The sequence below is a fragment of the Pelodiscus sinensis genome, chromosome 14 (assembly GCF_052426305.1).
Source record: "Pelodiscus sinensis isolate ZL-2025 chromosome 14, ASM5242630v1, whole genome shotgun sequence".
Lineage (NCBI taxonomy): Eukaryota > Metazoa > Chordata > Testudines > Trionychidae > Pelodiscus > Pelodiscus sinensis.
In genome coordinates, this window is record NC_143065.1 from 21,301,029 (window position 1) to 21,314,878 (window position 13,850).

General features: G+C 43.6%; 1 protein-coding gene across 1 annotated transcript in view; it reads left to right on the forward strand.

Moving 5' to 3' along the window:
• The window catches only part of GNB5 (G protein subunit beta 5), a 31,568-nt gene that overhangs the window by 11,981 nt on the left and 5,737 nt on the right, over positions 1–13,850 (forward strand). The window contains exons 5-8 of the mRNA XM_075897255.2: positions 707–839; positions 5,415–5,558; positions 13,062–13,153; positions 13,287–13,335. Of these exons, the coding sequence (XP_075753370.1) occupies positions 707–839; positions 5,415–5,558; positions 13,062–13,153; positions 13,287–13,335 (418 nt within the window). The remainder of the gene's footprint in view (positions 1–706; positions 840–5,414; positions 5,559–13,061; positions 13,154–13,286; positions 13,336–13,850) is intronic.

The following is a 13,850-nucleotide window of genomic DNA, read 5'->3' on the forward strand; positions in this document are numbered from 1 at the left end:
TGTGCAGACCTTCTAGGTCTTGTAGGGCCTTACAACCGTATTAAGTTGTGTGCAAATGTAGTAATCAAAGAAACTGAATGACTGCTTTTGTCATCTCATCATTAGATCATGGTACCTCAATCGTTAAATACTTATTCCAAAGAATTCTTTTTCAGCAGCAAATATTTTCATTGCCTATTTTCAAGTAATTTTGAAAGCATTATCTTCAAGCCATCAGTTGCTATAGTGACTTTTTCCATAGAAGATGTGCCAAATTCAGTAAGTTGGATAAATGGTAATACCATGAGAGTAATATTAAAGATGTGCATAATTCAATTGGTCAGTTGACTTTCTTCATAAGATTAACTGGAAGGTTACTTGTCTGTTGTTACCTGTTGTGACTTGTATCGTATCAGTAAAGCCTGAATAGACTGTGGTTCACTAAAAAAGCAGTTTATTAATTAAGTGCAGGTAGTAAATACTTGTGACTAGGTCCTCAGTCCCACTTTCAGTTGTTCATAAATTTGCCACAAAGAAGCAGCTAGGGATTCTCTTAGCGTACGGGAATCCCAGATGGTGTAATACAATGGAAATCGACATTTGTAAGGATTTGGTGTTGCAGAATATTTAGTATATTTCGCCCTTAAGTTTGTTTCTCATCCCACTTTTTCTTGTCATTAACGTTTTAACTGTTTTCTCTGTGTCTTTATTTTATTCTCAACTTTAGTGGCCTGGACAATAAATGTTCTGTGTATCCACTGACGTTTGATAAAAATGAAAATATGGCTGCAAAGAAGAAATCTGTTGCAATGCACACAAACTACCTGTCTGCATGCAGCTTCACTAACTCAGACATGCAGGTAAATTTTACATTCAGGTACAGATTTCTTGTCGGGCATAATACATAATCCGTGATCTGGATTTATACTTGGTGCTGCATGGAGAGGCAAAGCACTTTTCCTAGCAGTAGAGATGTTCACCATGCCTAGTGGAGTTATCATATTCTGTGCAAGGCAGTGGTTCCAGCTAATTAGGGTACTGTCCATCTCTCCTAGATGCTCCATAAGAATCCGCGGATTCATATATAATTGTGTTATATATAAATAAAATCTAAATCTATATATCCCCATTGTATATATGGTGAGCTAAAACAGAGAGGCCAGGTTACTTGCCAAAGGTCACACAGGTAGTCTGTGGCAGATCAGGGAATAAAACACACATCTTCTGAGTGCTAGTCTGGTGCCTTCATCATAAGACCATCCTTCCTATTTAGTAAATATAAAAAAACCCACTTCTTGCAAGATCATGAGCGTATGTGGGGATGAAAGAATCATTTGTCCCATTCTAGTTTTAGAATGTAACGTTCTGCTCAAAATAGCAAAATAAAAGGGATATTTTCATTGTTATGCAGGCTATGAAGTCTGGATAGAAAAGATAATGCTTTTGTCCTTGGCTCCAGATATTTGCGACTCTTCCTAAGGAAATATTAGCTAGGATTGCTTCTATTTCAGAACATGAGCTATCCAAGGGTGAGCTGTTGTTTGCCATTATGTGGTTGCAGTAATGAATCTGTGATGCTGATTCAAGTCTATTGCCATGGAAACGGAGGAAAGTCAAGGATCTACCCAGAGTGCTCTAGTGTAGTTAATTGTGGCCTTACAATGCAGGAGTCCAGTATAATTAGGGCAGAGTAAACATGAAGTCTAAATTAGGTGGAATGTTATTTGTACAATTCAAAAATAGTGTTTTGTTTTCCTGATTATACCTATGTGAACCATGGCTCTTTATTTTTGTAGGTTTTTTAGTATTGTCTCTTCATAAACAAGCAGTGAAAACAGAGTTTTCCTTTTATGTTCATGAAGAGTAAAATAGATATTATACTGAACAAATTACTGTTTTTATTATTAGTGTAGCATCAACCATGTACTTAGGTACTCTAGATATACAGCTATGAAGGACCTCTGATGCAAAGGGCTTAGTCTAGCTTTACAATGAAATTGAGTTTGGGGGATCAATAGATGTTTGTTTTGAGTGATATTTTGTAGTGTAAAGTGTTACAGTGTAATATATAGCAGTGAAACAGAGAGAGATCAGAAACTCCAACCCACATTGGCAGTGCAGCCCTCCTTCGGGATGCTATTTGTAGAGGACGGTTGAGAAATGTCAGTCTCTTTCTGGTATAATGGCCCTGGGATAAAATTACTTTTAAAACAATCAGGCTATGGTGTAAAATATGCATAAACAATGCAGAGCTTTCCTCAGCACTACTTTTTGGTTAAACATTAGGCATTTGGATGCACTGAGCAGCTCTTTTTCTCCTGGGACACATCAACAATGGACCTACTCATAGCCATGGAATAACCCCAGACATGACTCAAAGGCCCCATCCTGCCAGGAACTGAGTGCTTTATGTTAATAACTGGGAAAGCCTCCCATCGCTTTGTGGAAGGCACACAGCACCTTCACCGGAGTAGACCCTCCCATGTAGCACTGGGAAAATCATGTTGTCCTGTGCCAAGCCAGCTGCACAGGCCTTAGTAATAACAACAACAGTACTTGGGGATCTCCTAGTATTTTACACGCAAGGAACAGACAGATGGTAAAAAAGTTGGAAACTGAAATCAAGGACTCCTGAGTCACCGTCTTTTCCTCAAACCACTAGACATGCTCTCACCTCTTAATTACTGTGAAGCATTTCTAGTACACTGCCCAAGCAGAGAAAGCAAAAGTACGGAGTCTTTTGTGAGCCTCAAAATATCCTAGCATTTCAGCCTAGGTTTCTGTGTTGTTGTAGCTAGCACATTTTTATTATTGCAAGGACGGGAATGAAGGTTTTACCCAAAAGCTTGGTAAAATGCTGCCTATTACCACAAGGTGGCAGATGAAGGCACTTGATTCAGTGTTTCCAGACTTGCTGTGAGTCAAGAGGACTAAAACATGACAGTCAAAGCAGGTCTTTCACTCCATGTTTTTGTATAAGAATAGTTTGAACCTGACTTCATAAAATTTCCTGTGTAACCATGCTTATTATAAAATATAATGAAAAGCTTTGTGTTGAAAATGGATCACACCCTTAAAACTTCTACTGGCCCCTCCCTGCACATCCTTCTATGCTACTCATTTGGCTATCAAAACGGGAAATGTCATCTGCCAGACTATGGGCAATCTCCAAGTTTCAGCCCTGAAAATGTAACACTTCCTCATAATACAAAAATATATCATCCTAGAGATAATTTAAGATTCTATTCTGCACCCTTAATCCCATAATTTTAGCACATCTTTGCATATAATGAGGACAACAAGACTCAAAAGAGAAGCTACCCTGCAATTTTTACAAGTGCTCCTGTAACTATGGAAGGGTAACCAAATCTGAACATTTGCCAAAACTGATCTGTTTTTAACCCATGTGTGGCCCTATAAATGACTCTTTACTTCCACAATTATTTTTTCCCTTGCAGAGTGACTCATTTTGGTTTCCAGTTACAGCTGGGCTTGCTACAGGTTGGACCTCCCTGGTCCGGCACACTCAGGATCTGTCTGGTACCAGATGAGGGATTTTTCTGGCCCCGGGGAAGCCATTTCTGGACCCCCTGCTGCTGGCCCTCTCTACTCTGTCCCCATCCTCACGGGGTTTCCTGGATCCTCCTGCAGCCCAGCTGAGCCATGCACCTACTCCTGCCCCCTCCACTCCCGTAGCCCAGCTGAGCTGCCAGTGGGCTACGCGTTGTGTCCCCCCCCACACACACACACACCTGCAAAGTGCTTGGCTCCTGTCCTCCCCACCCTCAATAGCACACTGGAACTCTCTGATCTGGGAACATCCATGCTCCTTCCAGACAACAGATGTTGCTGGATCAGAGAGTTCCAGTTTATAGAGGTGCAATCTGTAGCAATTGCTTCACCTAAGAATTAAAAAATTGGGTGTGATCCATTTCTCTTCCATTGCTTATCTAGTGAGAGCCATCTTATCAATTAAGTTATGAGCCTTGTGATTTCTTATTCTATATACAGGACCAAATCATCAGATAATATTTCAGCATAAAAAAAACTGTGATTGTGTAAGAGCTGCTGATGGCCACAAGGATGTTTTGTAACAATTGAGGGTCATCATCAGGATGAGAGTAGCTGTTGGCAAGGTTCAGTCATTACATGTCCAAATCTAGTCACACGTTAATGATTTAGATTTTAGGACATGTGATGGAGTTGCCAAACAATTGCTGGTGTAAGCTAATATACACAGAAGATGCCACATTCAAATTATCTGTAATTTACATGGATTTTGCTGGCTCCAGACCTGTCTGTTTCAAGAAGTAGAAAAAGAGAAACTTCAAAAGTTTATTTAAATCCACAAACTCTTCCCTTAACCCTTTTTGGATTCTAGTTTCACTAATGTGAACAGGGCAGATGTACCTGGTGAGAATGGAAATACCAGGAGATCATAAGCTTGGATGCCCTAGATGATGTCTCACTCAAACAACTGAATAGAATTAAACCTTTATATTAATAGGCTATTGCAACATTCTGTGTTCTTCCCATCACTCTGCCACCTTCCTTTTGAGAAAACCATGCTGAAATCCATGCTGGTTTTCTGACTCCAATTAAGTTCAGTATAACTTCAAGAATTACAAACACTTTAGGAATGGAGGTTGTTTATAAAAAGTTTACCAATGAACATTGACTTTATACAGCATTGAAACTCTACTATGCAGGAAAAAACTGCTGCTTTTTACCATCTTAATTTACCGTGTCAAACCATTTTTTAAACTTTTTTCCTTTTATTTTTTATTAGCTTATGTTTAACGCAGTACAGTACTGTGCTTTTAATCCCTTTTGGCTCTGCTGCTGTGGTGTATGGTTTGCCAATCAGTTTGTAATTCTGATGTTCATAACTCCAAGGCTGTGTCTAGACTGGCTAGTTTTTCCAGAAAATCAGCCGCTTTTCCGGAAAAACTTGCCAACTGTCTACACTGGCCGCTTGAATTTCCGCAAAAGCACTGACGATCTCATGTAAGATTGTCAGTGTTCTTGTGGAAATACTATGCTTCTCCCGTTCGGGCAAAAGTCCTTTTGCGCAAAAGTTTTGTGCAAAAGGGCCAGTGTAGACAGCTCAGATTTGTTTTCCACAAAAAAGCCCTGATCGCGAAAATGGCGAGCGGGGCTTTTTTGCGGAAAAGCACGTCTAGATTTGCACAGACGCTTTTCCACAAAAAGTGCTTTTGCGGAAAAGCGTCCGTGCCAATCTAGACGCTCTGTTCCGAAAATGCTTTTAACGGAAAACTTTTCCGTTAAAAGCATTTCCGGAAAATCATGCCAGTCTAGACACAGCCCAAGATTCTACTGTAAAATCCAACTCATTGTGTGTGAGAGGCACAACAGTTTGAGTGAATTTCAGACTTTTATGTGATATACTATTGCTCTTTCCTCACTTATCATAGATCCTGACTTCAAGTGGAGATGGAACGTGTGCCCTCTGGGATGTTGAGAGTGGGCAGCTTTTGCAGAGTTTTCATGGGCATGGGGCTGATGTTTTGTGCCTGGATCTGGCTCCTTCTGAAACGGGAAATACATTTGTGTCTGGGGTAAGTGAGATTTTTATTGTATGTTGTAAAATCAAGGAAGGTAAAAGGAAGGGTACATGGGGAAAATAGGAAGTTTGGGGTCTTGTTTAAAGAGAAGGGTAGGATACTCAAGAAGCTGATCAAGAGGATAACAGACCTTGTGGATAAGGGGGAAGCGGTAGACATGGTATCCAAAGATTTTAGTAAAGCATTCAATACAGTCTCTCATGGCCTTCTTATAAACAAACTAAGGAAATACAGCCTAGATGGGGCTACTGTAAGGAGGATGCATAACTAATTGGATAACTACTCTCTGAGAATGGTTATCAGTGGTTCACAGTCATGCTGCAAGGGCATAACGAGGGGTTCTGCAAGGTTCAGTTTTGGGACAAATTGTGTTCAAAATCTTCATCAACGATTTAGATTATGGCATAGAGAGTATGCTTATAAAGTCTGCAGATGATACTCAGTTGGGCAGGGTTGCAAGTGTTTTGGAGGGGAGTGTCATAATTCAAAATGATTTGTACAAACTGGAAAAATGATCTGAGGAAAATAGGAGGAAGTTCAATAAGGATAAATGCAAAGTACAGGCAGTCCCCGGGTTACGTACAAGATAGGGACTGTGGGTTTGTTCTTAAGTTGAATCTGTATGTAAGTCGGAACTGGCGTCCAGATTCAGCTGCTGCTGAAACTGACCAGCGGCTGACTAGAGGAAGCCCGAGGCAGAGTTGCTCTGCCCCGGGCTTCCTCTAGTCAGCACTGGTCAGTTTCAGCAGCGGCTGACTTGGGGATGCCTGGGGCAGAGCAGCTGGGGTCTCCAGCAGACCAGGGAGACGCGGAGCAAAGCCGGGGAGCACGCGGGCAGCGGGACAGCCCAGACGCGTCGTGGCTGTCCCGCTGCCGGCGTCCTCCGAGGCTTTGCTCCCCGTCTCCCTGGTCTGCTGGAAACAGCAGACCAGGGAGACGGAGAGCAAAGACAGCCGCGGTGTGTCTGGGCTGTCCACGTGCTCCGCGGCTTTGCTCAGCAGACCAGGGAGATGCGGAGCAGCTTTTCTCACCCCGGAAGACGCGGGCGGCAGGACCGCGGGACATCTGGGCGTCCCGCCGCTCCCATCCTCCGGGGCGAGAAAAACCCCATTCGTAACTGTGGATCCGACATAAGTCGGATCCGCGTAACTCGGGGACTGCCTGTACTCCACTTAGAGGAACAATCAGTTCCAAGCATACAAAATGAGAAGTGACTGTCTATGGAGTACTTCAGAAAGGGATTTAGGGGTATGTACTTAGCAAATTTCACCCTACGTTAAAATAACCCACTAAATGATCAAAAGCTTCTCCTCAGATGGGGAAAGACTTAAGAGTTAAAGCAGTAAAAGCTCATAAAGGAAAAGGTGGCGTAGGCCTTCTGTAGATAGAATTCTGTTATGCTGTACATGGCTTTTCATACTTGTCGCTTCTTTGCCGTCTCTGCTCCCTACTTGGATTCATGTAGCGGACTTGATCATCAGAGTTGCTAGAGCTCTGTGCAATGCATCTGGGTTGGGGAGTAAAGGATGCATATGCCACCTTTTTGATAACTCCTGCCCCAGAAGCGTGGAGGTAGCTGAGGGCTAGTTTAGCCTCAACACATGTTACGTGGGCCACAGGTGGCATAGAGATGAGGGGGTAGATCTTTACCCATCACTAAGTGTCCTTTGTTCTTCAGCAGCATTAACAGCATTTTCAGATACTTCATTGAAGATTCATGCCACCTTCCTTTCCATGCCCTCAGCCTAAGTTATATCAGAAAGGGGAAAGAAGTACACTGCCAGGGGAGTGCTCTGTCCAGCTGCACAACTGAGTTATGGTAGAGACTGTTTTGACACTGTGCCAGGCAGTGTATCAAGGAGTATAACAGTGTCTTAGATTTTGTCTTCATACAGTGCTTAGGTATGAGCTTGTCTTCACTGCAAAGTTAACTTGAGTTATAATGCAAGTACTGCAAAACAAACACTTCACTCCAATGTGCTAGTATTTTCTCAGCCCCAGTTGACTGGTCCTTCAGGGGGTACAGTAAAGGCTACAGGTCAAACTAGCACAATTCTTCAGCTGCTAATATGACCCCTCTGAATGATGACAATCCCCAGAGAGGTCTCTGAAACCTGTCATCATGCGAGACACTGAATCCAGCTGTATAAAGTGGAAATTCATAAGCTTCATGAAGGGACGCATCCACCCTGATTGAATAAGCACTAATATAACATTCCCATCTCTGTACCCCTACCATCTGATTCTTTCACTTCATGCATCTGATGAAGTGAGTTGCAAGTCACAAAAGTGTATGCCCTAACTAAGTCTTCAAGGTGCCACCAGACTCCTTGTTGTTAGGGCTTGATTGTTTTGAGAGAGTGACCATTTGCTCCATTTGACTTTAGAGGGAGGTGCGGCGCGCTCGGCAGCTCAGAACATCAGGCCCAAGAGGTTTCTAAAACTGGGCATCCAAACTTAGACGCCACATCTGAAAATATGAACCCAGATAACTTGCCAAAGGCCATGCAAGGAGTTGACATTATAGACAAGATTAGAACTCAGGAGGATCTGGACTTTCAGGACCAGTACTGTCCCTATAAGAAACAGGAAATCCACTTTCTTACCTGTTGAGTGCATTGCATTTGGACAGTAAGACTTGTGCTCAAAGGTGAAAGTAGGCCAGTGCACCCGGTACACTGCGCTGGTAAGAAAGTGGCAGGCTGGGAGTGCTGCAGGTAGAGGGGTATGCTCTTGTGCTGCCAGGCAGGACACCATGTGTGACTGGTTGGATCACAGAGGCCCCCTTGGGTGTGGTCATGCCAGTGAACTCACCTACCTGCTCTCTGGGGCGCTCCATTACTCTGGCCCGCTGCATTTGGATTCTGTTTCATCCACTCCAGTACAGCCAATTTGTGCTTTGAGCTTCCCTTTTGGCTTCCATGGTGCTCTCATGGGCAGCTTTTTGGGTTTCTTTCTGGGCTTCCAATTATATCTCCTTCAGTTGCATGGCTCTCTCATGGGCAACCTATTCCCTATCAACTTGCTTATCTATCTCTACTTTTCCGTAATTCCATTTGTCTTTTATGTTCATTTTCCTTTTCTGCCACTTGGGTTCTATGACATTCCAGTTTCTTTTGGGCCTCACTCTCCTTTTGCTGATTTCCCTGCTGCTATTTCCCTTACCTGAAATAAGCAAACAGAAAATAACAAATAAGTAACCACTTTGTCTGTTCCCTAGCCACCACACTTAGAACACACTTAAAAATCATTAGCAGCATCCAGAGCAACCAGCTGTGCACACTATACTGCTAGACTATGCCACTGTGATGAGTTCAAACATAGAGATCCTCAGGAGATTGTCACCTGGTGTACTGGTCATGTCACTGAGCCTGCCAGCCTGCCCTCTGAGGCATGCCCCGCCATAGTCTCCTGCTGAGCCAGAAGCTCTGGTTACCCCCAGCCACGGTACAGAGCTCAGGTAACTTCCCCTCCCAGCAGAGCAACACAGACATTGAACTAGCTCAACTCTAAGGCCACTGACAGCACCCAGGAACAGAGCCCCAAAGAGGACCAAAATGGTAAATAATCCCTCTTACTCTGTATAAAATTTTTACACAGAGAAAGCTTTTAAGTTCACCCCTTTTATCAATGAAAGAGAGAGATGTACAGTGGCAGGTGTAATTACTTACACTGGGCTTGATAATACACAAAAGTGTTTTTTTATTAAGTATTGCAACTGAAAACAAAGAGCTCAAAATAAGTTACTAAGTCAAAATGAACAAAACATGCCAGGTAATCCTAATACACTGAGAAACGAGTTACATGCAAATTCTTACCTTACAGTTCTAATCTCTTTCACAAGCAAGGCAGCCTCCTAGCTTGAACCCAATCCTTCGCCCTATCCAGTCTTATTTATTTAAAATATTTTTACCCTGTCTCTCTAGTTAAAATATTCAAGGCAGCTTTAAAAATTTTGTAAAATACAATAAGTATATCAATAGATTACACACACACACACACACACACACACACACACACACACACACGACCTCCAAAGGGGGAGGCATAAAACTTGCTAAAACACCTCAAGAGGAGGAACGAACACACACACAGACACACACACCTAAACACCAATAAAAGCATTGGTAAAAAGGGTGGCCTTGGCCTGGTGTTGAAACAGTGTCAATGTTGGTGCCAGGCGAATGTCCCGGAGGGAGAGAATTCCATAGCCTAGGGGCAAAGGCTGAGAAAACCCTGCTCCAATATAGATGTCAACATTATCTCTGTATGTGGAGGAACAGGGAGCAAAACCTCCCGAGCAGACCTCAATCCCCGGACAGGTTTGTATAGGAGGAGACGATCCTTCAAATACCCCGGTCCCAACCCATTTAGGGCTTTATAAGTCATAACCAAGACCTCGAATTGTGCCTGGAAACAAATCAGAAGCCAGTACAACTGCTGGAGCACCAGCATAATGTGCTCCATATAACGAGTATTAGTTAAAACTCGAGCAGCCACATTCTGGACTAGTTGAAGCTTCTGAAGACTCTTCAAAGGTAGCCCCATGTAGAGCGCATTACAGTAATCCAAACGGGATGTGATAAGAGCATGAAACACTTTAGCCAAGTCGTTCTTATTCCGGAAGGGTCACTGCTGGTGGATCAGCCGAAGCTGCCCAAAAGCGCTCTTGGCCACTGAGGAAATCTAATTTCCAAATGTTAAAAAAGGGTCCAGGAGGACCCCCAAGCTGCGTGCCTGTTCTTTCATGGGGAGTGTGACCCAGTCCAGAACAGGTAAAACACCACCTTTCCAGACAGATGGTTTCCGGATCCACAGGAAACCACAGTCTTATCTGGATTCAACTTCAGCCTACTCGACCTCATCTAGTTCATTGCTGCCTCCAGACACCGGTTCAGATTTACTGCTGCCATACCTGGATCCGTTGTCACAGAGAAATAGCATTGGGTGTCGTGCATATTGATAGCACAGGTAGGACCGGAACCACTGCAAGACCCTGCCTCTGATACCCAGCTCTACCAGGCGCTCCAGAAGGATATCATGATCAGTCATATCAGAAACTTCTGAGAGGTCCAAGAGAATCAACAGGGATGCACTCCCCCCTTGTCTGCCTCCCGGCATAGGTCATCTACCAGGGCAACCAAGGCGTTTTTTGTTCCAAAACCAGGCCTGAAGCCAGACTGAAATAGACCTAGATTATCCATTTCTTTCAAGAAAGCTTGGAGTTCCAACACCGACTGGATAATAGCTATTTACCTCACATGGGTCCAAGGAAGGCGTTTTAAGGAACAGCTTTATCACCACCTCTTTCAAAGTGGCGTGAACTGCCTCAGATCTAAAAGATGCATTAATAATGCTCTGGATCCAACCAGTCATCCCTTCTCGGCTCAATTTAATAAGCTAGGAAGGGCAGGGGTCGAGCGAGCACATGGTTGGTCACACTCCTCCAAACACCTTGTCCATATCCTCAGTCTGCCAAAGCTGAAACTAATCCAAAGAAAAATGACTGGGTGGTGTGCTCAACACATTCTGCATCTCACTTACATGACAGCCAGAGTCCAAATCAGATTGGATGCACATAATCTTATCTGCAAAGTGCTTTGCAAACAAATCACAGTGAATTGCTGAAGACTCCTCCATTTCGTCACGAGGGCCAGGCTGTAAGAGGCCCTGCACCACTCAAAACAATTCCACTGGACGGCACTGTGCAGATGTGATTCAGGCAGAGAAGTAACTATTATTCACTGTCAGCACCGCCACAGAATAGGCTCACAATTCAGCATTAACCAAATTCTTAGATGTTTCCAGCAGGCATCTTGGGTGATAAGTGGGAGGGGCCATATCCTCCTGTCTGACCATTCCCATTAGTGTTTGATTTCCTCCTTTGATAGCCCTTTTGCCCAAGGCAGGAATTCTTTGTGCTCACTTTAAATTTTTGTTTTGTGTGAGTGGAAAAGTTCTTGATCCAAAATTGGTTCCTGGACAAGGTGGCCTAGCCACACGTCCTGACATGACCAGCCGCAATCCAGGCTTACAGGAAAAACCATTCACGGATTGTTACCTTGAGCACTGATCCATTAAGTTTCTGGGGAATCAGTAATGGCCCACATTAGCACATTTAGAATTATAAACAGATCCACACTTCATATGTCTAACTTCACATACAAGAATGATGCATGCACAAAAACAGAATGTACACAGTGGTCAGGTTGTAACTTTAAAATTGACATGTTACCTGCTGCATTTCACCTAAAACATTTTTGAGTTATAAATAATCAGGGCTCGACAAATAATGTAATCTGCTCACCTGTGGTGAGTAGATTACAACCCGGAAGAGCTGGCACAGAGCGATCTGCACATGCACAGAACAATCTGCGCATGCGCAGATCGCAGAACCGCGCAGCTGGCGAGCAGGGCTCGCCGCCACTTGGCGAGCCCTGTACATAGTCATAAGCCAGTTTTCATAAAGCATGTGATCATGACACCACCCAGAGTGTGGGGCTCCCAGCCTGTCCTGCTGGCCCCACTGTCTGGAAGCAGTGTTGCATCACCTGCATCTTGGCAGTGTGCAACCCTGGGAGGGGGAGGGAGTGGCAGGGTTTCTGTGTGCTGGCTTGCCACCGCAGCTGCACCCCCAGGTACAGCTCCCATTTGGCCAGGAGAAGGAGTAGCATGAGGCAGGATAACCAACCTGACCAGGACTGCCCTAGTGCCAAGTCTTCCTCACACATGCCCCTGTACACACACATCCCAAACTGCCTGTGCTGAGCTTCCTGCACACTCCAACCCCTTGCCCTGAGCCATGCAGTGCAATACAACAGTATCCGTAAGAAATGTGTTACTTTCACCGCTGTTTGTGCTTCTTCTGCTTATTAAACTAGTGTTCACAACAAGAGAACATTTCCTGGGGAGGAAAGGAAGGAAATGAATGGGACAAAGGATGAAAAAGATAAAGACAGAATGACTGAGTAGTTTAACAGAACTATTATTTTACTATCTGTAATTCTCTAGCAGCTCCTTTTATGTACTGCAAGGGGAGAATTCTACCTGTCTATCTAATCATAATGTATTTGTTTCAGAAACAACTGCAGGGGTCCTCTGTACAATTTTACTGCATGTACTTCTGACACACCCTGGGGGCAAACTTTCAGTGGGTGTGTGGCCCAGTGTCTGTACTGCAAAATTTACAAACATGACTGAATTGCAGGCACAAATCTGAGTGCTGGTGCCGCCACCTTCTCAATTATGAGTGCAAAACAGTAAATGGTGCAAGTACTCAAATTTTGTTCCTGCAAATCTTTGTGTGCTCATTAAAAGGGAGATTGCAGTTCTAGGCTTTCTGAAAGTGTAGCTACAGTATGTGGGGAGCTTTATATCTTTTTAGGAGATGTAAGGTGCAGAACCTAACTGGGACAGAAAGGGTGTTTCTATGCAGGGTTGATTTTTATCTATGTGACTTGGTGTGTATATAACTGGGGCAATTATTTCTCTTTTTAGGGGTGTGACAAGAAAGCCATGGTTTGGGACATGAGATCTGGACAGTGTATCCAGTCATTCGAAACTCATGAATCAGATATCAATAGTGTCCGGTCAGTGCCTTTCTGGCAGAGCACTTTTATAACATGGAAATACAAAGCTATATATTGATTTTCTTTCTGAAAGCCTGCTTCATTTGACTAACATATCCATTGTACTATTTTTTTTTCCTCCTCCCTTGAACAGATACTACCCAAGTGGGGATGCTTTTGCCTCTGGTTCTGATGATGCCACGGTAAGTTCATTCAAGAACTTCATTTAGAAAAGTGTTATGAAGTCTCATATCTTAAATCCTTACAAAGAATGGGCTACATTTACAGCTGACAGATGTGAATTTATTAGACACAAGTTATTAGAATTCCTAGCTGGCCTTTGAAAGTTTTTGGTTGGGAAGATTTCTGTGTGAAATTGCTCAACTTCATGCATGCCATCAGATGAGCAGGGTCACAATGGGAGGCCTGCAAGGAGGTTTCAAAAGGTAGATAGGCAAATACTCAAACTTCCTCCATTAATCTGTCTATAAAATTTGCAGTCACATTTGTTTGCACAGGCAAACTAAATCTGAATGGGCTGTGTATGGCCCCCCGAGTTTTGTATGCACGTAGAATCCCGCTGAAACTGGACTGACTCTCTGCCATTTTAAACTGTGCTCCATTCTTGGGAACTGCTAGCGGGACTGAACTCCTTCTCCTCTGTGGTGTCTCTAGGATCTGACCCCAAATCAGATCATCTGGTGAGGCCAGTTGAACA